The sequence below is a fragment of the Nothobranchius furzeri genome, chromosome 2, assembly GCF_043380555.1.
Source record: "Nothobranchius furzeri strain GRZ-AD chromosome 2, NfurGRZ-RIMD1, whole genome shotgun sequence".
Taxonomy (NCBI): Eukaryota; Metazoa; Chordata; class Actinopteri; order Cyprinodontiformes; family Nothobranchiidae; genus Nothobranchius; species Nothobranchius furzeri.
This window is the reverse complement of record NC_091742.1, coordinates 88,853,663-88,875,470: the sequence shown is the minus strand read 5'-3', so window position 1 is coordinate 88,875,470 and position 21,808 is coordinate 88,853,663. Positions and strand designations below refer to the sequence as shown.

The following is a 21,808-nucleotide window of genomic DNA, read 5'->3' as shown; positions in this document are numbered from 1 at the left end:
TCCCACTTCATGTTTGAAAAATGCAACAAATGCTGTTGCCAGGCAGAGCGAGAGGGCGGAGCCGCTAACAAATACACACACACACAGGCTCACGACAGCATTGTGACATCATAATGTACCAGTGTACATCATAGCATACCTCTTAGCCAATAGCAATGGCTGATTTAAATTAAAATACAGTGCAGAGTTTTTACCTGACGACGGCACAACACTGACAGTTTTAGGCAGAATATTTAAATTTTAACTAAGATGCACTGAAGTGCCAAATTATTGACGACACGTGTCTGCAGCACGATTAGACACTCGTTTATTTATTAGTTTATCAGCAAAAAAAAAGTTGATCTGGGGGTGACTTGCTCTTTAAGCACGTGGGTTTGAGTACACAGGACGCCGTTATGAACACTAAATCACGAGATTTCTGTCTTATTTCAGTTAAATCTCATTAGTCTGCTTTAAATAATGAAGTGAACGATTGTTTTACACCTTAAATTATTTTTCTTTTGATGATTTTTGAGAAAACATTCAGACTTTTCCGCCTTCATTAAGCTGCACTCGATCTGAAGTTACAGCGTTAATCTGTGAAGTCACCTTTTCCTTCTTCCGTTAACAACCGTGTCGTGTTTTCATCAGCTATTAAACAAGATAAATAATTTAAAACAGTTTCTAGTTGTAGATATTAATCCAATAAGCTGCTGTTGCCAGGCAACACTTCCAACCAGTGAGCAGAGTTTGGGCGAGATCTTCCCCCGGCAACAAGTGGTATTTCAGGCAGGAGGTCGACCTTTTGCAGGTGTGAGGCTCCCTGACGATGGAATCGTGTAAAATAGTGTAAATACAGACAGGATTGTACATATTCAGCTTTTTATGAGAAAAACAGAAAATATTGTCCTGGTTGAACGAAAAGAGAACTGGATGGATAAATATGAACAATAAAGATGAGTTTTATAAAACACTGTGTGCTGCGTTGTTAATACTTGGCGATCTTTCTGTCTGATGCCAGAACCAACCAGCTGAAATGAATCGAGCAGGAAATCAGTCACACCTTACTACAAACTGGAGCAGGAAAGAGAAAAAATTTAAATCCTAATCAATCATTTGAAACAAACGTCCTGTTTTAAAGAATTGTTTGTTTTCTACGAATAATTTTTGCGTTTAGATCTTTATATGAATTAATTCAGAATCCAAAAGTGAATCTTTGTAACCAGGGATGAAACCGATGTGCGACAAGTTTTTGTTTTATTCAAACTTACTGAAACCAAATAAAAATGTGAAGAGTCTGAAAAGGTTTATATAAACTATAAATATTCATCAGTTTTCCCAACCTTTTCCCCCTGTTTTACATCATTTCTAATGTCTTTAAAAGGTTCTTAAGTTAATGTTTTTGTGGTGTTCCACAGGGCGCGTTGCTCAAACCATTGTTTTTTTCCTGACATTTGTGATTTTTAAACCTTTTGACAATCTACGTCAAAGAGAAACTTTGCTAGCCTGGCAAGCCAGACTAAATTAATGTATTATTTAAAAGTTTGCAAAGCAAGAATTTGGTCTAGTTCACTAGGCTAAAACTTTGCAGTTTTGGCTTGCTTTTAGCACCTCCTAGTGTTCTAATTCACCTTCGTAAAAAACGAACTCGCTTCCTTGCTGTGCGTTTGTGTTTTTAACACTTTAACAGTTTAAATGTCTCCATTAATTTCTACAGGAGCGGTTAATCAACTCAGCTGTGTTCACAATCTACAGTTCAGACTACCCACCTTTATGGAGTCCTTGGGGGTGGGGGGTCTGGAGAGCGTTCCTTCCGGTGACTCCCTCGTTCTGCTGGGGGACTTTGAAGCTCACGTGGACAACGACAGTGAGACCTGGAGAGGTGTGGTAAGGAGGAACACCCCCAAGATCTGAGTTTGAGCGGTTTTTTGCTATTGGACTTCTGTGCTAGTCATGGATTGTCCATAATGAACACCATGTTCAGACATAAAGGTGTCCATGTGTGCTGCACCAGGATACCTTAGGCCGCAGCTCGATGAACGACTTTGTCGTTGTTTCGTCTGACCTGCGGCCGCATGTCTTGGAATCTGGTGAAGAGAGGGGCGGAGCTGTCAACTGACCACTACCTGGTGGTGAGTTGGCTCCGATGGTGGGGGTGGTGTGCCGCTGACCTCTACCCAGGAAGTTGTGGATCGGTGGGCGGAGTACTTCAAAGACTTCTGCAATCCCACCGGTACGTCTTCCAGTGAGGAAGCGGAGCCTGGGGACTTTAGGTTGAACTCTCTAATCTCTGGTGCTGAGGTCACTGAGGTTGTCAAAAAGCTCCTTGGTGGCAAGGCCCCAGGGTGGATGAGATCTGCCCGGAGTTCCTTAAGGCTCTGGATATCAGCGGGCTGCTTTGCCTGACACGGCTCTGCAACATTACGTGGACATCGGGGGCAGTTCCACTGGACTGGCAGACCTGGGTGGTGGTCCAACTATTTAAAAACGGGGACCGCAGGGTGTGTTCCAACTACAGAGGGATCACACTCCTGAGCCTCCCTGGTAAAGTCTATTCAGGGTTTTCTGGAGAGGAGGGTCCATCGGATTGTTTAACCTCGATTTCAGGAGGAGCAATGTCGTTTTCGTCCTGGCCGTGGAACGCTGGACCAGCTCTTTACCTTTGAGGGCATCCTGGAGGGTGCGTGGGAGTTTGCCCAACCAATCTACGTGTGTTTTGTGGATTTGGAGAAGGCATTCAACTGTGTCCCTTGGGGGGCCCTGTGGAGGGTACTCCAGGAGTATGGGGTACCAGGCCCTCTGAAAAGGGCTGTTAGGTCCCTGTATGACTGGTGTCAGAGCTTGGGCCGCATTGCTGGCAGTAAGTCGAGCTCGTTCCCAGTGAGAGTTGGACTCCACCAAGGCTGCCGTGGTGAAGAGAGCGCTACGCCAGAAGGCAAAGCTCTCGGTCGATCTACGTTCCTACCCTCCCCTATGATCACGAGCTTTGGGTAGTGACTGAAAAAATGAGGTCGCGGATACAAGTGACCGAAATGAGTTTTCTCCGCAGGGTGGCTGGGCTCTCCCTTAGAGATAGGGTGAGAAGCTTGCGGGAGGGGCTCAAAGTAGATCTGCTGCTCTGAGAGGAGACCTAAAGGGAGACCCAGGACATGTTGGAGGAACTATGTCTCTCAACTGGCCAGGAGACACCTTGGGGTTCCCCTAGAAGAGCTGACCCAAGTGGCTGGGGAGAGGGAAGTCTGGGCTTCTCGACTTAGGCTGCTGCCCCCGTGACCCGACTCAAGATAAGCAGAAGAGAACGGATGGATGGATGGACTTAACTCTCAAACTTAACTTTAGAGACTCAACACAGGCTCACTTTCTACCTGGGCCTGTTGCCATAGAAACTGATGCTGGAGACCAACCTGCCTTGAGCTCAATTTCTTGTCTTCTGCAGAGACAGTGGTCTGATATTCCTGCTGGATGTTGAACAAGAACAGAAAAGTTGTAGTCCTGCTTTTTATTTCTTCCGTAGCAGCGTCTTGTGGCTTTAAACATTAAACAAGGAGGCCAAATCCTGCAGAAGTCATCAGTGTTTTCAGTTTAAAGCAGGTGATTTAATGAAAGGTGCAACGTAATAAAAATAATAGAGTCTTTACTAAATGTCTGAACACTCCATAAACAACTTCTAGGAGCGTTCCTCCTCAGGAGAAGAACTTCATTCAGAAGCATCGACGTAGAGAAGGATTTCTGCTCTTTTACACCAGAACAAAGTTCAACTCTGAACCTCCGTCTTCCCACTCGTTTCCTGTCTGCATCCCTCAGCAGAGCTTCAGTAGGTGGGAGAGAGGAGCAGAAAGCGTTACGCAACCAGAACCGGGCCCCGGCGTCCAGAACAAGAAGCAAACAGCAAAACGTAGGAGGTGTGTGTGTGTGTGTGTGTGTGTGTGTGTGTGTGTGTGTGTGTGTGTGTGTGTGTGTGTGTGTGTGTGTGTGTGTGTGTGTGTGTGTGTGTGTGTGTGTGTGTGTGTGTGTGTGTGTGTGTGTGTGTGTGTGAGAGAGAGAGCTTCATTAATAAAACAAGACCAAATCCTCCACATCCTGTTTGCCTGCTTGTTAGTATTCAACATGTGTGCATTGTTTTCCTCTCGCTCCGCACAAACACCAGAAACCCTCGTTTTACGGGCGTTTCTTTTTTATGAGCTTCAGCTGAAGGTGCAGATTCTACATCAGACTGGTTTCAAATGTATGAAATTATAAAAATAATCAGACAAGAAACATAAAACACAAGAATTAAAGAAAATATTTGAAAAGAAATGAACTAATGTAAATAAATAATGTGTACAAAGAAGGATGAGTAAATTAAAAAGGCTACATGAAGGGAAACTAATAAAAATGCAGGTTAAATATAAAAAAACAAAAGACGAGTGAGACAGGAATGTAAAAGAGAAAGAAAGAAAAAGATTAAGAAGAAAACAGAATAAAAAACTGAAATGAAAAATGACAGAAAATAAAGATAAAAGTAATATAGAATTATTCTGTTTGCTCCTGTGTGTGTGTGTGTGCGTGTTTGTGCACGTGTGTGTGGTACCCTGGAGGAATAAAGCGGAAAAACATCTCATATATTACCCAAGATGCTTTGCGCCCTTTTGACAGCACAATACAACATCCCCGTAAGTACCATACACACACACTCACACACACACACACACACACACATACAAGCTTTTCTCCTTCAAGCAAAACGAGAAATGATTAAATGAGTGACACAAAAGTGAAAACATTAATATTTCTACACATTCAAGATTCAAGATCATTTTATTGTCATTGCACAGGTGGACAACAAAATTAACTTTACACTCATTAAAGACCGCTCAGGTAAGGAGGTACCTCACACACACACACACTCACACACACACACACACACACACACACACACACACACACACACACACACACACACACACACACACACACAGCTAGTTTAAGGTGCAACAGTGTAAACATGGTAATAAAACAAGTCTAAACTACAAACTGAGATATAAAATGAACATAATATAAATGTAAACAGTCACATGTTGAGGTATCAGGGTGAACTAGCTAAAGATAAAGGTGCTGCAGTGCACTAACTGTCCAGCAGGATCACTGTTAGTGTGACCTCATAGCAGTAACAGTCAGTTCAGTGATGGCTCCTGCACAAAAGCTGTTTAACAGCCTGGTGGTGTGTTTTATTGCCCTGAATCGTTTACCAGACAGAAGTCTGAAGAGAGGGTTGGTGGGTTGAGTCCTTGTGATGTTTGTGGTTTTTCTAAGACAGCGAGTGGTGAAGACGTCATCCAGGGCAGGCAGGTGTGTGTTTGTTGTTCTCTGCAGTTGTGATTACTCTCCGCAGGGCCTTCCTTTCAGCTGCAGAGCTGCTGCTGTTCCACACCAGGATGCTGTTGGTCAGGACACTCTATGGAGCAGTGATAAAACCACACCAATACTTTTTATGGCAGGTTGATCTTCCTGAGAGCACTCAGGAAGTAGAGCCGTTGTGTCTTCTTAATCAGACATTTGGTGTTGTGTGTCCATGTGAGGTCCTCTGACATGTTTGTGCCCAGGAACTTGAACTGTGGCACCCTCTCCACCTGCTCTCCATTTATTGTGAACGACTGGCGCTCCACCTTTCCCTTTTAGGGTAAATAATGATTTCGTCGGTTTTGTTGGTATTCAGGATCAGGTTGTTAGCTGTACACCAGTCCACCAGCTGGTGTATGCTGACTCATTTCCCTGGCTGATTAGGCCCACCACGGTTGTATCATCGGCAAACTTAATGATGATGTTGATGTTGTGGGTGGGCTTACAGTTGGGTGTGTACAGGGAGTACAGGAAGGGACTCAGCACGCAGCCTTGTGGGACTCCTGTGCTGAAGGACAGAGAGGAGGAATAGCGGCGGCCTAGCTTAGCAGACTGTGGTCGGATTGTTAGTAAGTATTTTATCCACATATCATGTTTATTTAAATACTTTGTTACTGGAAGGCATAATAAATGTTTGAAGCTTCTAGATTTTGACGGTGTTTTATTTAAAGAAAACATTTACTGGTGAATGCTGCACATTTGCTTTGCCTGTTCAGTTCGGTTGCAAATGTGATGGGGGCCTGTCCGGGATCTTTTAAAGAGCAAGTCACTCCAAATCAACATTTTTTTGCTGATAAAATATATAAATGAGTGTCTGATTATGCTGTAGACAAATGTAGTCAATAACTCGGCACTTTAGTGCATCTTAGTTAAAATTTAAATATTCTGCCTAACCCCGGCTTTCCACGGGAGCCGTCAGCAGCACGTTACTGCAGCAGCACGTCATAGCTGCTGATAGGAACCGCTGTGGTCAACAGAACCTTTTCCACTGGAGCCGTCAGCAGCGCGAGTCGGCCGCGTCTCAGGAGCAGCATGTCGCGGCCTTTACGCGCCGGTTCTATTTTTTACGCGTGACGCCTCTGAAACGGGTCAAGTTCGACATTTTTGGGGAAGGAAAGACAGGAAATTGGACGCGGAAATGGAGAGAAGCTACCGAGATTTTCAGAATAAAGAACGTACTGCTTTCCGGTTGCTTTACTTTTAAAAAAGGTTACTAACTGTGCGTCCTCGTGAGAAGTTATCACCTAGCTAGCGGTCTCCTTTGTTTTTCAGGTCCGTATTGGCGATCATAAAACGGACAGAACATAAAACACAAACCATGTTGTAATTTTCTCCTACTTGTTGTTGTGTTTACTGACGAAGTCACTCGTGTGACTTTGTGCTCTGTCGGTGACAGCTGCTCCCCTGCTGCTTCGCGTCTCGTGGGAAGGGCCAAGCAGCAGCTTACGCGAGCAAGACGTGCTGCTGCAGTAACGTGCTGCTGACGGCTCCCGTGGAAACCCGGGGTCAAACTGTCAGCGATGCACCGTCGACAGGCAAAAACTCAGCACTGCATTTGAATTTAAATCTGCCATCGCTATTGGCTATGAGGTACACTATGATGTTAGATGGTACCTTATGATGTCACAATGCCGCGAGTGTGTGTATTTGTTAGCGGCTCCTCCGTCTCGGTCTGCTAAGCAACAGCATTTGTTGCATTTTTCAAACAGGAAGTGGGAGTTGAGTAAGAATCTGGCAGGGGATGACTTGCTCTTTAAATTTATATCTGTGACAGTTCTTCTCCGAATTGGTGGGAAACTTGTCATTCAAAGTGTCACACAAAGTGTTTGTGGCTCTGTTGCAAGTTCCATAGTAATTCTAAATTATTATTTAAAAATTTATTATTACAGTTTTCTGTAGCCATCTAGCTCATGATTGCCATGTGTATCATTGTTGCCATGGGGATCATTCTTAAAATCTGAATCATCAGTACCATTAGGATAATAATTGCCATGGGGATCATTGTTACCCTCTTTGGATTGTTGTTGCCTTCTGAATTATGGTTGCCATGGGGATCATTGTTACCAAGTTGATTCTCACTTTGATCGGGTTACGTGTTCATCCTTATATGGCAACAGTGTAAAACAGTTTCCACCATATCGCTGCCATAAACAAGCCTGTTCCCATAACATCAGTTGACATCCTGACTCTAAACAAAGCCTCCCTGGGAAAGTGTGACACTGACCTACCAGAACAGTAATGAGCAGTGATGATAAAGTTAAACGGACATAAAGCTCCTTGTTTGTACAGCTAGAGTAGATTTTTTTGGTCCTCCTAAATGATCTTTTCAGTAAAACTTGCTTTTCTGCAGACTTAGCAATCATAGAAACAAGCTGAATGTCTTTAGTTTCTAAAAACGTTAAGTCGATAGCTACAGAAAACCAAACAAAAATTGCCTTATAATATTCTTCTTGACTTTATTCAGAACACACACCAGCTGAACTCACCCTATAGTATATAGCCCATGTTTTATATTTCTACACCTCTCTGAGGCCTGATTGGTTATGCATACGTAGCTCTGAGCTGGTTTCATCTCCTTCTCCTCTAATCACCACCAGAGGAAAGCGTGTCGGATGTGATGAATGAAAGCAACGGCGACACAAAACACCTGAGCCATCGTATGCAGCTGAGACTCTTTAGGCTCTGAGCGCAGCTTCATCCTGCTGTCGTGTTCAGATGCAGAGGTGGGGCCGAGCTTTCAGTGAGATGAAACGGGGCTGATGCTTTACTGGACACTGCTGCACACAGCAATTACATTAGTGCCACACACACACACACACACACACACACACACACACACACACACACACACACACACACACACGTGCTCTAAACACGTGAGGAGCTTCCATCTTCTGAGCAGATCTGAATCTTGTCAGGATTAAACGTTTGAGATGATTCAAAGGTTCAGATTAGCTTCTACTGGTGAACAGTTGTTTACAATAGAAGTAAAAAAAAATCTGAGCTCAGCTCCATGATCCTGATTTTCTTCTAAAATCAAACTTTATGAATAGAAGCTGAGCTTCTGATTTTGCTCCTTGGTTTATTTTCTGCATCTTAAACAGCTAATAAATCACTTATTAAGCCCAATCAGAGCTACGTTGTCCTCATATTAAAACAAAATTCAATATTTATCCTAATCCGGTAAATCAGTTCTGATGGTTTTAGATCACATTGAATTTGAATGAAAACACCAGTTTGTTTCATTTAAGAGCATATTTTATTGACAGTGATGAATCTGGTTACTATAGCAACCGGTCCCGCAACATCCTGACCTCCCGTCCAGTCTGAACTGCTGTCACTGCTGAGTAAATCAATCAGACCTGTGGCTCCCCCTAGCGGTGAAACAGTTGAACTGCTGCACCAGAAACGCAGATTTGAGGTTTATGTACTCAAACGCTCCTGTTTCCCCATTTATTTACCTGAATTGATGAAAAATACTAAAAAAAAACAAGAGTTTGATACTTTGAAAGACACTTTAGCTCCAACATGGAGGTTCCTATTAAGCTCGTTACACTAGGATACTCCTCTGAGAGGAGAGTCGGATGTCTGTGCTTCACCCGTAGGCCCAGATGGTGGTTTCTGCTTCACACATCAACAGAGGCACATTCTGGGTTTCAGATCTTTAATTTAACAAATAGAAAAACATGTTGGCACAAAAAGACTCTAATTTACTGTAAACCAGAAGGCTTCCCTCATCGCTGTGGAGTAAATACTTAAACACTGGCGTCGGACCGGGTCACGGCTCCAGAACTCAAGTCTCTGTCAGAGCCCAGACCCCCCGGATCACCTGATGGTTCGGTACATCATGAAGTCCACCGTGGTGCATCGTGGGTATTTGCCGATGGAGCTCTCCTCCACGGGCGTGTAGACTTTGATCTGACGCATGTGTGTGTCTCTGCCGTTCTGGTGGTTGGCGAGCACGGCGATCTGGATCATGAAGGTGCTGATGGGCTCGTTGGTTCTCTGAAAGACACCGAGCCACGTTCAGCCCACTCGGAACCAAATAATCCATCCACAAGTGTTCCTGAACCAGATTTTTATTTACTCATGTTTATTATTCTTTCCTGCTGATCGTGTGGATTTTAAAACTTTTTACTGGTTTTATTTCACGACAATTTAAAGAACAAAATAATAAAACATTAAATTTTACCGAATATTATTAAAAAAGTTCTCTAAGCTATGCTTTTATTTTTATGAATACTTTTTGTGAAAAATTACTATGGAGGTGGAAAAATGAGCTGATATTATGCATCACTTTTGATATAATGAGATATCGGTTTACTTGTAGTAATTTTTATATGCAATTTATTGTTTTTGTTGGTTTCTTCTGGAACATCCAAGTATCTTTATTTGGCTTTTAAATCTGGATGAGACCTAAATGACATCATTTCTCTGGACAGAGGCTGTTCACTACAACAGGTGAAGCAGGAATCATTTACACCTTTATCACTCGTCTAAACTTCTTGTACCTGATTTAGTAAAGAGATGTGGATCCAGCCGCTGGGCTCCACCATCTCCAGCTGCTGCAGAGACCAAGCAGATAGAACAAGACATTCAGAGTCGGAACAGCTGGAAGAGTCTGAGTCTCAGCAGCTGGATCGTTAAGTTACCCGGATCTCCTGGAGGTTGTGGAAGTTGTTTCCCACCCGGACAGAGATCTTACTCGGGGTGTAGCTCTCGTCTGACTTATAGTCGGCATAAATACACAACATCTTCACCGTCGTCCTCCTCCTGCACGCGCACACACACACACACACACACACACACACACACACACACACACACACACACACACACACACACACACACACACACACAAGCTCATGAGTAAAGTGCCACTCTGAAGTCCTGAAGCTCGTGATCTCACCTGAACTGAATGTTGACCAGGTGAGGCTGAGATCCATCTGACTGCCAGTAGGTTTCCAGGTTATCATCCCTCAGCTGATCCATCCCGAACCCTGCAGCAGTGACCCCAGACTTGAGCCCACTCTCCTGGGTTTAACCCCCTACAAACCTACCCCCAGTCCGGATGCTCACCTGGCTTACAGGACGACAGGGACCACACCGCCTGTGAACCGATCTCCCGCACGGTCCCGGTCCGCTCCAGCTGCTTCGGGTCGGCACCGGGTGGTGTCTTGCTCGGGGTGGCCATCCTGTAACCACGGAGACGGATCGAACCACAGATTGAACGATATTCAGTCGTGTTTGGCTTACGGAGCCTCCGATGACGTAAAGGAGCTTGGGTTTCATTTAAACTGTAGCCTCTTTAAAACTAACTGGCACATAAACTGTTTTAACTTGTTTACAAACGCAGTTTTAGAAGGCCAATAAATCTGGTAGGCCTTTGTGGCAACTTCGGCATGTTAATGAATCTACTAGTGGTGTTTTATTTGGCTAACGAGGCTCAGAAAGCAGAAAACAAATGGTTAAACAACGCTGCAGCTAGCTAAAAAAGCTAAAGTTTACCACTTTGAATTTATATAATTCTACTTATATGTGGTTTGTGAATTATAAAAAATAACGGAACTCACAATGAACGTCAGTAAAAGCGTCAAACTCACCGTACAAAGCATGGGATTAGGTTAGTCTCACACAAAACAGATTTTAACTCCGTTTTGTTTCACCGCTGCATCCAGCGCACGTTATCACGTCACTGCGTCGGGTCACGTGTGGTGTGCGTGCCTCCCGCCATCTTTCCAGCCGGCTTCTAGGAGAGAAACACGTTGCTGGAAAAAAACTGTGTTTTACCCAAATATTTTCGACTAGGAGTACGTTTCTTTCTGTTTTCTGTCAAGGAGGCATAGGAGAGCGGACGAGGGGTGAGTTTGTGACTCGTAGCCCTGAACTTTGTTCAGTTTGTTGGTTTTATTTCCTCTTAAACAAACAGCTGTCATACTGTGAGGCCTAAGAGCTAGCAGCTAGCTGTTTGCGTTCCCTGGTGGCTGCAGTTAAATACCCATTCCAGCTCCGGATCTGTGCTTTAAAAGTTACAGATTAACACATCTGAAGACACGGAGAGAGTTTATTGGCATCATACACTTTAACTTTCCTTGCATCGTCAAAAATGGTCGTAGGGCCGCTACAAATACTACGCTTTCTTCTCAGACGTAATGACCAAACTCAGAACTCCGTCTACTAATTTCTTAAATTAAGATTTTCTTAATAATCACTGATTGTATGAACACTTCGGATCATGCATCACATGTTTCTCAATCATATCAAACAGTGGATTAATTCGGCGTATAAATCTGCGTGCATATCATTGACGTAATTGATAGAAACCCCGACTTTGATGCAGCTCGCCACCGCCCGTCACGAACCCAGTTTGGGCTAAAAATCTGAATTCAAACAGATGACATTTTAGTGGGCGTTAGTGAATCGTGTTGAACTGGTGCCGTTTGGAGCAGGAGGACGTTCAGGCCTGGTCAGACCAGCTGTGACGTGATTTCTGAATGACTGCAGAGCGACGAGCGCACATCACAGCAAATCTTTGGCCTTTAGGATTCAGACTTAATAAAATTTCACAGCTAAAATGATCTTATCTGTCTCCTGACAGGGTTACATTTTAGTATAACAGGGGCTCATCTTAAACATAATGGTGCTACTGATGGTTGAAACTCCTCTCCTGTATCTCACATCAGTGATTAAAGCAGGACTTGTGTCAAAATTCAATAATACACATAATTCAGTCAGCAGCCAGCTGTTCTGTCCCTTAGCTTTTCATAATAAAGCAAATGAACCCACAGAGATTCAGTGACATGTTGATAAATATTAATGGAGGAAGATAAGAACCAAATCTGTTTCCCCTAGGAATTTTTCCAGCTGTGGGGGGTTATGACACGTCTCACCTTCATGTTTATATTGTTTTATTTGATGCACTCCACTTTGAACTGCACCAGTCCAGCAACTGCTGCATTTTAATAACTAGTATTAAAGGTGAATACACCAATATTTGCACAAGAATAATTTTTGCTTTAAATTCTCAGTGACACACTTTGCAGGGGGGATTTGGCATTTAATTTTTCTTGGCGTCTGGAAAAACATCTCCTTTTGCCCCCCTTTATTTGACTTTCTGCCCCCTTTATTTTGGTCCAAGACCATTACTGGGCTGGCCCTATTAAACACGTTCTACACCCCTGCTTAGTAGACTTCATGAAGTAAAGCCAGTATAAAAATGACTGAAACACAAATTTACATATTTGGCATTATTGACCAATATCTTTGATTTAATTTATTTGTTGAGAACATCAAGATGCATTACAGTGAACATTATAATAAAGTACATTTTTCTAGTGCAGAGGGGAGACAACCCATAGAAGCACTGGTTTGATCTCATTTAAGAGAAAAATAGAACAGGTCAGATGCACCTAATAAATAAAATTACTAACAAACTCAGGAATCTGTTTCTTTGCTTCACTGTTCTGGTGCTGAAAATATCACTAATGCGGATCAAAGTAGATACACAGATGAATGCACCTCTTATTTATTATTATTAGGAAATTAGTGGGTGTGGTTTACATCAATAAATTATTTTAAATCTGAAATTGATATGGATTGATCAGAAGTTGCTATGTGTATTGTTTATTTGAAAACTATTTACAGAGCAGCCTCAGAATTGAGATTAAATATTTTTGATCACAATAATAAAGGAACTATTACAGATTAAGTTTTTCATTAAAATCAGAACATTATTGTTTAAGTGCATGAATTAATACATCTGAACTCATGCAGTAGGAACTAGGAAATATGAAATACTAGAACCAGACACAACTTTTTAAATTTTCTTTATTTTAATTTGATTTAACTGATTTTTATCCTAACGTTGTTGGCATTTTTCCCCACACACAGTTAAACAAAACAATGCTGAGAGAGAGAGAGAGAGAGAGAGAGAGAGAGAGAGAGAGAGAGAGAGAGAGAGAGAGAGAGAGAGAGAGAGAGAGAGAGAGAGAGAGAGAGAGAGAGAGAGAGAGAGAGAGAGAGAGAGAGAGAGAGAGAGAGAGAGAGAGAGAGAGAGAGAGAGAGAGAGAGAGAGAGAGAGAGAGAGAGAGAGAGAGAGAGAGAGAGAGAGAGAGAGAGAGAGAGAGAGAGAGAGAGAGAGAGAGAGAGAGAGAGAGAGAGAGAGAGAGAGAGAGAGAGAGAGAGAGAGAGAGAGAGAGAGAGAGAGAGAGAGAGAGAGAGAGAGAGAGAGAGAGAGAGAGAGACTTAAGAACATTTTTATTTATTTTTTTGTGAGGGAGATTTATTGGCCTTTGTTAAAAGTTTCATATCAGTATCGGTCCCAAAAAAGCATATCGGTCGGGCCCTAGTCGCTAACATTGTGACATCTTAATGTACCATCTAACATCATAGTGTACCTCTTAGCCAACAGCGACGGCAGATTTAAATTCAAATGCAGTGCAGAGTTTTTACCTGACGACGGTGCATCGCTGACAGTTTTAGGCAGAATATTTAAATTTTAACTAAAATGCCGAATTACCGTAAATCCTCTAATATTAGCCTGTATTTAATTAACTACCGAGTATCATATTTTGGCCGGTGTCGGAGTCGGTGGAGGTGAATAATGGCCGGTTTTTTATTGTGGCCGGGTGGAATGTGGTAACAAGCAAGTACGGGGGGCGGTTGTGTCATCCGTCTCACTTTTGATTTGCCAGTGATAGACTGCGAGGGTAACTTTAACCATGCGGAGACAAAGAGGAGGCGAAAATTTGATATCAAGTTCAAAGAGAACGTGCTGATTATGCTGCAGAACACTGGGGAGCAATAGGGGTTGTATGAGCTAGTCACTAGTCGACTTCACCGCTCTAAAGTGACTTTTTATGCCTGTCATCGACTAGTCGCTGTCACGCGATAATGACCGGCAAGATGCAGTCCACGGAAAAGACAGCAGCCTGCTGTCAGCAGGTGACAAGCTCCTGCGCGTCGGGAAGCAAAGCGCTGTGCCAGAGCGTCGGTACTGACACCCGCCGTAAAACGGACATTTAACCAAATTGTGACGTTTACCCTCTTGCAATTTAACCTTCCCCTCACCCCATCCTAACCTTAACCAGCTTGCGCATGCAAAGCTCTGATTGTTGATGCGCTCCAGACATCTGCATCCTGAGCACGGCCACAGTAACATTATCAAATCAGGTGTCGCCACCTCAAAAACTAATTTAACACGCGATCGTTCATGTCGGCTCATTTCATTTTATGTTTTCTGTCTTATTCATTTATTTGTGCCTGATGCGTTTCGCTGCTGTGGATCGGGGCGCATCACCTGGTTTGTCATCGGTGACGCACTGATCACTGATGTGGCCGGCAAGCAGCTCGCACTCCGCTGTTTTTGCGGTCGGTAGATCTTTTAGAACTGCAGTTCAAAGGTAACTCATAAGGTGAATATATATGAACCCAGGTAGCAGTTTCTCTTTAGGATTGAGAGGAGATGCAGGAAGATAATAAACAGGCAGGACAGAAAAATAGTCAAATAAAAACAAGTTAGTTTTTGTACCTGGTGGTTGCAACATACAGACACCATTGAAGGTAATCAGAAGTGAGGAACAGAAAATGAAATAATTATTTTAATGTTTAGAGCAGCAGGAACTCTGAGAGGCTGCAGGCGCATCAGTGAGTTTGCGGCCGCTGCGCAGGGGGAGGGGGGAGAGGGCTGAAGCAGAAACTACCGTTGTTAAAAGAAATGTGTTTAACTTTGAAAATGTGGGCGCAATTTTAATTGTCAAAAACTCCAGCGAACCATTAGTTCATTTTGCTCAAATAGAAATAGAGGCCTGCCTCTAATTCTGGTCCTCCTTCCAATAAAGGCTTGGAGCTTGATGAGCTTGAGTCAAAAACAGGCTCGGGCCTGTATTAGAGGATTTACGGTATTGAATACATTTGTTTACAGCACGATCAGACACTCATTTATATAGTTTATCAGCAAAAAAATATTGATTTGGAGTGACTTGCTCTTTAACTAGCTGTTAGCTCATCAGTCCTGAAGTACATAAATAGGAGGTTTAATAAAACCAGAGTTATTAGTCATCATTCCCTCGTCTCTTCCTGCTCAGTAGGTGTTCCCACCCATCATTCCTGCCCTCCATCATGGCGGATAAAAACACCAGGATCGCCATCGTCAACCACGATAAGTGCAAACCCAAAAAATGTCGTCAGGAGTGCAAGAAGAGCTGCCCGGTGGTCCGGATGGGTGAGTGTCTGAACAGCGTAGCGCTAACCCGGACACCAGGAGGTGTTTTACTCTGAAATGTGTTTGCAGGTAAACTGTGTATCGAGGTGACGCCTCAGAGTAAGATTGTGTGGATCTCGGAGTCTCTGTGTATAGGCTGTGGCATCTGCATCAAGGTACGCTCACACACGAGGAGAAACGTCCGGTCTGTGCAAGTCTGAGTTCGCTGATGGGTTTTTCTGCTGGTAGAAATGTCCGTTTGGAGCGTTGTCCATCGTCAACCTCCCCAGCAACCTGGAGAAAGAAACGACGCACAGATACTGCGCCAACTCCTTCAAACTGCACAGGTGCGCCGCTTTGTCTCTGGGGTGGATGAGTGCTCTCATGGGTCTGTGACGGTCAGCTGTCTGTTACAGGCTGCCTATTCCCAGACCCGGGGAGGTTCTGGGTCTGGTCGGGACCAACGGTATTGGGAAGTCCACAGCTCTGAAGATCCTGGCAGGAAAACAGAAACCCAACCTGGGAAAATACGACGTGAGTGTGGACCCTTCAGGGACGGGGATGGGTGGGACCGGGTTTCTGGTTCTGTTTGGTTCTGATAAACTTTCCTTATCAGGAAGTAAAAATGTGGTTTTGTTGCAGAATTGTTGAACGTTTTCACGAAGGATCGTTACATTTAAACATTTAGTTTTAGTAAAACTTTACGCGTATAAACATTTGAAATTTAAAGTCCATGAGTTCTTTATATCAGGTCATGCTGGTTTCAGAGCCACCTCACCTGTTAGTTTGTTTAACCGATAAAAGTTTTACGGTTGGATTTCTATCTGTGTGTGTCGCTTCCCAGAATCCTCCAGACTGGCAGGAGATCCTGACCTACTTCAGAGGGTCTGAGCTGCAGAACTACTTCACTAAGATCCTGGAGGACGACCTGAGGGCCATCGTCAAGCCTCAGTATGTGGATCAGATCCCCAAAACCGTGAAGGTGGGCGACCGCAGCAGGGCTCTTTCCTTCGATCCAAACATCTGCGTCAGTCTGAGTCGGGACCTGTTGTAATTACCGGTCTCTGCCTGCAGGGGTCAGTAGGGGCCATCCTGGGCAGGAAGGATGACACCGACACGCAGAACATCGTCTGCGACCAGCTTGGTACTAACCTAAGCACAGCTGCCACCTTTGGTGACCGACTCAGTAAGACAGTGAACTCTAAGCGTTGATGATGTTTGTGGTCAGATCTGACTCACCTGAGGGAGAGGAACGTGGAAGATCTGTCTGGAGGAGAGCTGCAGAGGTTCGCCTGCGCCGTCGTCTGTATCCAGAGGGCCGACATGTGAGTCTGGTGTTTTGCTGTGACCTCTGACCCGAGTCCACCTGCTGACAGCCGTGTTTTCTGTTCTAGTTTCATGTTTGACGAGCCGTCCAGTTACCTGGATGTTAAACAGCGATTGAAGGCCGCCATCACCATCCGCTCGCTCATCACTCCGGACAGGTGAGGCGTGTGTTGTTGTTGGCGTTGGTCCTCCTGGTCTCACCTGGTTTTACACGTGTGTGTGTGTTTTACAGGTACATCATTGTTGTGGAGCACGACCTGAGTGTGTTGGACTACCTGTCAGACTTCATCTGCTGCCTGTACGGTGTCCCGAGCGCCTACGGAGTGGTCACCATGCCCTTCAGCGTCCGAGAAGGTAGATTACAAACACAGAAATGGAACAAAGCAACGTTGCAAAATTTTCTTTTTCAGCAAATATTGATTCAAGTAATTAAAGAATGGAGCAGCTGTCACAAAGATCAGCAGCTGTAACAGGAGCTAGATCACAGGAGCTAGATCACAGGTCTCCATCCCAGAGCCACCATCCAGCATGTTCTAGTTGTTTCTCTGCTCCAACACACCAGATTTTATTCAGCAGGTGATTAAAATGCTTCTTTGGTGCTTGACGACCTGATGAACAGGAGATTAAAGCATTTATACAGGTGTGTTGGAGCAGAGAAACAGCTAAAACATGCTGGATAGTGGCCCTCAGGGATGGAGACCCATAGACTAGACACTTGCGTAGCACCACATTTTATTAAGGAGACGATATTTGTTCATGATGTTCCTTATGGACTTTTTAAACTCATTAGCTGCCAACCGTTTCCTGAACAGAAAGCCCCTGGCTGCCAGTGTTTTTGAGCATTTTTACTGTTTTTTTTTGAAGAGTCACAGAACGTTGTGCTCTATGACCTTGTAAACACCAAAACTGACAAAAGCCAGAGTAAACTCGCCTCTTGCGTCAGGAAGAATCGGCGTGTTGCTAGCTTTTTCCATTCTTTCACAATCTGTTGTGGAAGTGTGCGCTGCAGAAGCTTTTCCTGTCTGGACCTCACTTTAGGCGTAGCAGCGTCCCAAAACCGATCTCCTAATTCACGGATTGTCTGCTTTGCGATCACGTGACGTGTGACACACACGAGTGAAAATCAACTTTAGAGGGGTGATGTTTACTCTCAAGGTGCAGGAGCTCGTTCCTAAACCCACCCCGTTAAAAAACACAACTTTAGTCGTCAATGGCAGTGAGCAGTTGGATTAAGAATGACGACTTTAGATTTCAGTGCCAATGAATGAGTTAAACAACAATTAAGACTAACACTTATTTTTTTTCCCCTGTTCCTTCAGGTATCAACATCTTCCTGGATGGATACGTTCCCACAGAGAACCTCAGGTTTCGGGAAGCCTCGTTGGTCTTCAAGGTGGCAGAAACGGCCAATGAGGAGGAAGTAAAGAGGCTCAGGCATTACCAGGTCTGGCTAGAATTTGGTTTTACTCTTTGTTTTCACCCTCACTACTTTATACTTTTACTTTTCTGAGAGATCCCGGACAAGACCCTAAAAACATAACTGAAATTGTCCTCATGGTTATTTTCCTTGAGTTGCTTCTGAGATTTTAAATTGAAACCAGACCTCTGAATATGAGCTGGAAGACACCCACCTAACCACCGACTGCATCCTGGACAAGCCCCCAACTTATTTTACCAAAACATATATTTAACATCATCCGTCTCTAATCTTTTGGACCTTACAATGTGGCGTAGAATTGTTTAACGTGAGCTCTATCTGTGCTGATCTTCAGTATCCAGAAATGTCGAAGACAATGGGCGAGTTCACGTTGGACATCAAAGGAGGAGAGTTCACAGACTCTGAGATCATGGTGATGCTGGGAGAGAATGGTAAGCTAGTGGTTCATTTCGGGATCTTTAGAAGCATCTGAGACAGAAAACCTGCTACAGCAGCAGAAACGTTTCTACTGCTGGACCACAGAGTCCAGATCAGACCAGATCTGATGTGTTTTTATTGTAAACAGGAACAGGAAAGACGACCTTCATCAGGATGTTGGCTGGAGGACTCAAACCTGATGGAGGAGGTTGGTTCTTCTCTCTCTGATATAAAGTCAACATTTCATAATCAGTTACTCATTTTGCCTTGCCCTCTTTCAGGCGAGGTTCCCATCCTGAACGTCAGCTACAAACCTCAGACCATCAGCCCCAAGTTCAAGGTGAAGGATTCTCCAAGGAGGACGAAGCGGGAGTTTAGCTGTTCCAGGTTTAACATCTGCATTTCCCCCTCCAGGGTAGCGTCAGAGCTCTGCTCCACGAGAAGATCAGAGACGCCTACACACACCCTCAGTTCATCACAGACGTCATGAAGCCGCTGCAGATCGAGAGCATCATCGACCAGGATGTAAGAGTCTCACAGATCAGTTTAGCCAGCAGGAATAAGTTTAGATTTTAGAGATAGTTTAAAATGAACCCTAGAAATCTAAACCCATGTTTTATTGTCTGTTGGAGACATAACGGGGACAGCATGAGTAACCTGTCCTACCCCCCACCTCAGGTGCAGAACCTGTCTGGTGGTGAGCTTCAGAGAGTCGCCCTGACGCTGTGTTTGGGGAAACCAGCCGACGTTTACCTGATTGACGAGCCTTCTGCCTACCTAGACTCAGAGCAGAGATTGATGGCTGCCAGAGTCATCAAGAGGTGACACCAACACTCCTCCATCTCGATTGTTTTTTCTACTCCTCCTTTGGCCTTTAGTCCAGACCGTTGGTCTCTCAGTGGTCGGTGGAGGTCTGTAGGTCTGATTGCCCCATGAGGACATCCATCCACAGCAAGAAGCACCATCATATGACCCTGGTCTGACTCGGGTTTTGTTTCCAGGTACATTCTCCACGCTAAGAAGACTGCCTTTGTGGTGGAGCATGACTTCATCATGGCGACGTACCTGGCTGACAGGGTCATCGTGTTTGATGGGATTCCCTCCAAGAAGACCTCTGCTAACACGTGAGACGACCCCCCCTCCCCGTATATGTTTCAGCCCCCCGTTGTGATCTGGTCCTGGTTTGAAACCCTGTTTGTTTCCTCCATCAGGCCTCAGAGTCTGCTGGCTGGGATGAACCGCTTCCTATCTCTGCTGGAGATCACCTTCAGACGAGACCCGAACAACTTCAGACCACGAATCAACAAGCTCAACTCCATCAAGGTACCAGTCCAACATGTCCGCCTGCTGCTGCACCTGAGACCTGAAGGAAACGATTCATGATTTTTTTTTATTTCTCCCCCAGGACACGGAACAAAAGAAGAGCGGGAACTATTTCTTCCTGGACGACTAAAGCAGCAAGACCTCCTGGCTGCTGCTCGCCGCTCTCTGGGGCCGGGCTGCGTTCACACGACCATAAAACCAAACTCCCATCAGCCTTGTTGTACCGAGCTGCTCTCACTAGCCAGCTGTGTTGTGACGTGTAAAATATTGAAGCGAGTCGACCCGGCGTGGGTGGACCTGACGGAGCGGGCCGGGATCCCTCAGCAGCAACATGGTGGAACATTCAGCAACGTATTTTAACTCATGCATTTACATCAAGTGATAATAAACGGATGCTTCCTGACCCGGAAACGCGCCTCTGCTCATTTTTTTTTTATCTTCAGAAATCTGTTTGACTTCTACAAGTTCATCTTTATAATGTATTTAGTGAAGCTCGTAGCAGCGCAGCACCACGACCCGTTAGCCTAGCTAAACATCTAGTGAAACATGTAGGTTTCAGGTGATAAAGGTGAACCGCTGCTGTCTGTTGCTGACCTGCTGAAATTCAGACAATAAGGTATTTCAACAATGAAATCATTAAATTAAAATTTCTACATTTAAAAATATTTGAATTGTAATTTAAACTCAAATTTGTGATTAATTAGGAATTAGATGTTAAGGGACGTTATGGAAGTTTAACAGCCAAAACATATATAGAAATAATAAATATCTTCTTCATACATTCTCCTGCAAAGCCCTGGTCCTGTAGAATGAGCCCTGGCATTTTTACTGTGATTGCCTGTTTTTCTGTAAAATCACAGAAAAAGAGAGATGCTCGGGTCGAGCAGGCTGCTTCATGAGCGTTCACGCTCAGGCATCACCCGTAGCATTTGCTATCAGTAGCTTAGTCTTTGTCACTGTTCCTAACAAAATTCCACTATCTCCGCTCCTCTCCGGCACTAACTCTGCAGCAAAAACGGTCCCGATGTCAATCAGAGCTGTTCCACTACTGCGGCCGTGCGGCCCGCCGTTCCGCCATCCGGTAAAATTTTTACAGGACGCCAGAGCACCTCCGCAGTCAATGGACAGAAATCACAACCGCCCAACGGGAAAGGGAGCAAATACAGCTTCCGTTATTTCACAATAAATCGATAAACAAAAACTGTTTTTTTTTTGTTTCAGATGCACAGGTTTAACAACTTTTAACAACCATCAATGGCAGTTGAACTTTAAATGCACAAAAATAAGCCATAAATACAGTTTCCACTATCAAAGTAGTCTCACTTTGTTGATCCAAACACTGCTGATCTCTCAACACAAATGATGGGCAGATTAAACAGTTCATTTTGATGCTTCTCCCACACAACGGGTGTTTGGATCTAACTTCTGCATTTATTGCTCGGACTGTATCGCAAGATCTCGAATATCCCGCGCGTGCCTGTTTGCGCACCTCAGGTCTCCGCACCGGAGTGGAGCCCTTGTAGAGTGGGTACAGTATAATTTGAGTTCGGAAGCGAGCGGCAGCGGGGGGTGGAACGGAGATGGTGGAATTTTGGGGTTAGCTACTTTCTGTAGAACTTTCTTCTAGATATTTCCTGCAAATTAGCAACAAAATAGCCATTTTCGCTCTGAACCGTTCTTTGAACGTTGTTAAAGCTGTCATCAAGGATATAAATGTTACACATGCAATGGACGTCACTGGTGCT

General features: G+C 44.3%; 2 protein-coding genes across 3 annotated transcripts; one reads left to right on the top strand and one right to left on the bottom strand.

Moving 5' to 3' along the window:
* Window positions 1-9,005: 9,005 nt before the first annotated feature.
* On the bottom strand, window positions 9,006-11,093 carry anapc10 (anaphase promoting complex subunit 10). The gene is made up of 6 exons (XM_015946186.3): window positions 10,962-11,093; window positions 10,438-10,553; window positions 10,268-10,358; window positions 10,011-10,131; window positions 9,870-9,923; window positions 9,006-9,363 (listed from the first exon to the last, which is right to left on the bottom strand). Exons 2-6 carry the CDS (start codon window positions 10,550-10,552, stop codon window positions 9,184-9,186), a joined length of 561 nt encoding a protein of 186 aa, XP_015801672.1. The 5' UTR covers window position 10,553; window positions 10,962-11,093; the 3' UTR covers window positions 9,006-9,183.
* Window positions 11,082-20,474, top strand: abce1 (ATP-binding cassette, sub-family E (OABP), member 1). 2 transcript variants are annotated; one of them, XM_070548135.1, is made up of 19 exons: window positions 11,082-11,219; window positions 15,447-15,580; window positions 15,650-15,735; window positions 15,809-15,906; window positions 15,976-16,093; window positions 16,404-16,541; window positions 16,634-16,703; window positions 16,788-16,884; window positions 16,954-17,043; window positions 17,118-17,239; window positions 18,205-18,329; window positions 18,658-18,754; window positions 18,889-18,948; window positions 19,022-19,080; window positions 19,155-19,265; window positions 19,419-19,561; window positions 19,742-19,864; window positions 19,952-20,063; window positions 20,146-20,474. In XM_070548135.1, the coding sequence occupies exons 2-19, from the start codon at window positions 15,478-15,480 to the stop codon at window positions 20,191-20,193; spliced, it is 1,800 nt and encodes a 599-aa protein (XP_070404236.1). In that variant the 5' UTR covers window positions 11,082-11,219; window positions 15,447-15,477; the 3' UTR covers window positions 20,194-20,474. The 2 variants fall into 2 exon arrangements, with proteins under 2 accessions (XP_070404236.1, XP_070404235.1); XM_070548134.1 differs by having other exon boundaries at window positions 11,083-11,219; window positions 15,444-15,580.
* The last annotated feature ends 1,334 nt before the right edge of the window (window positions 20,475-21,808 follow it).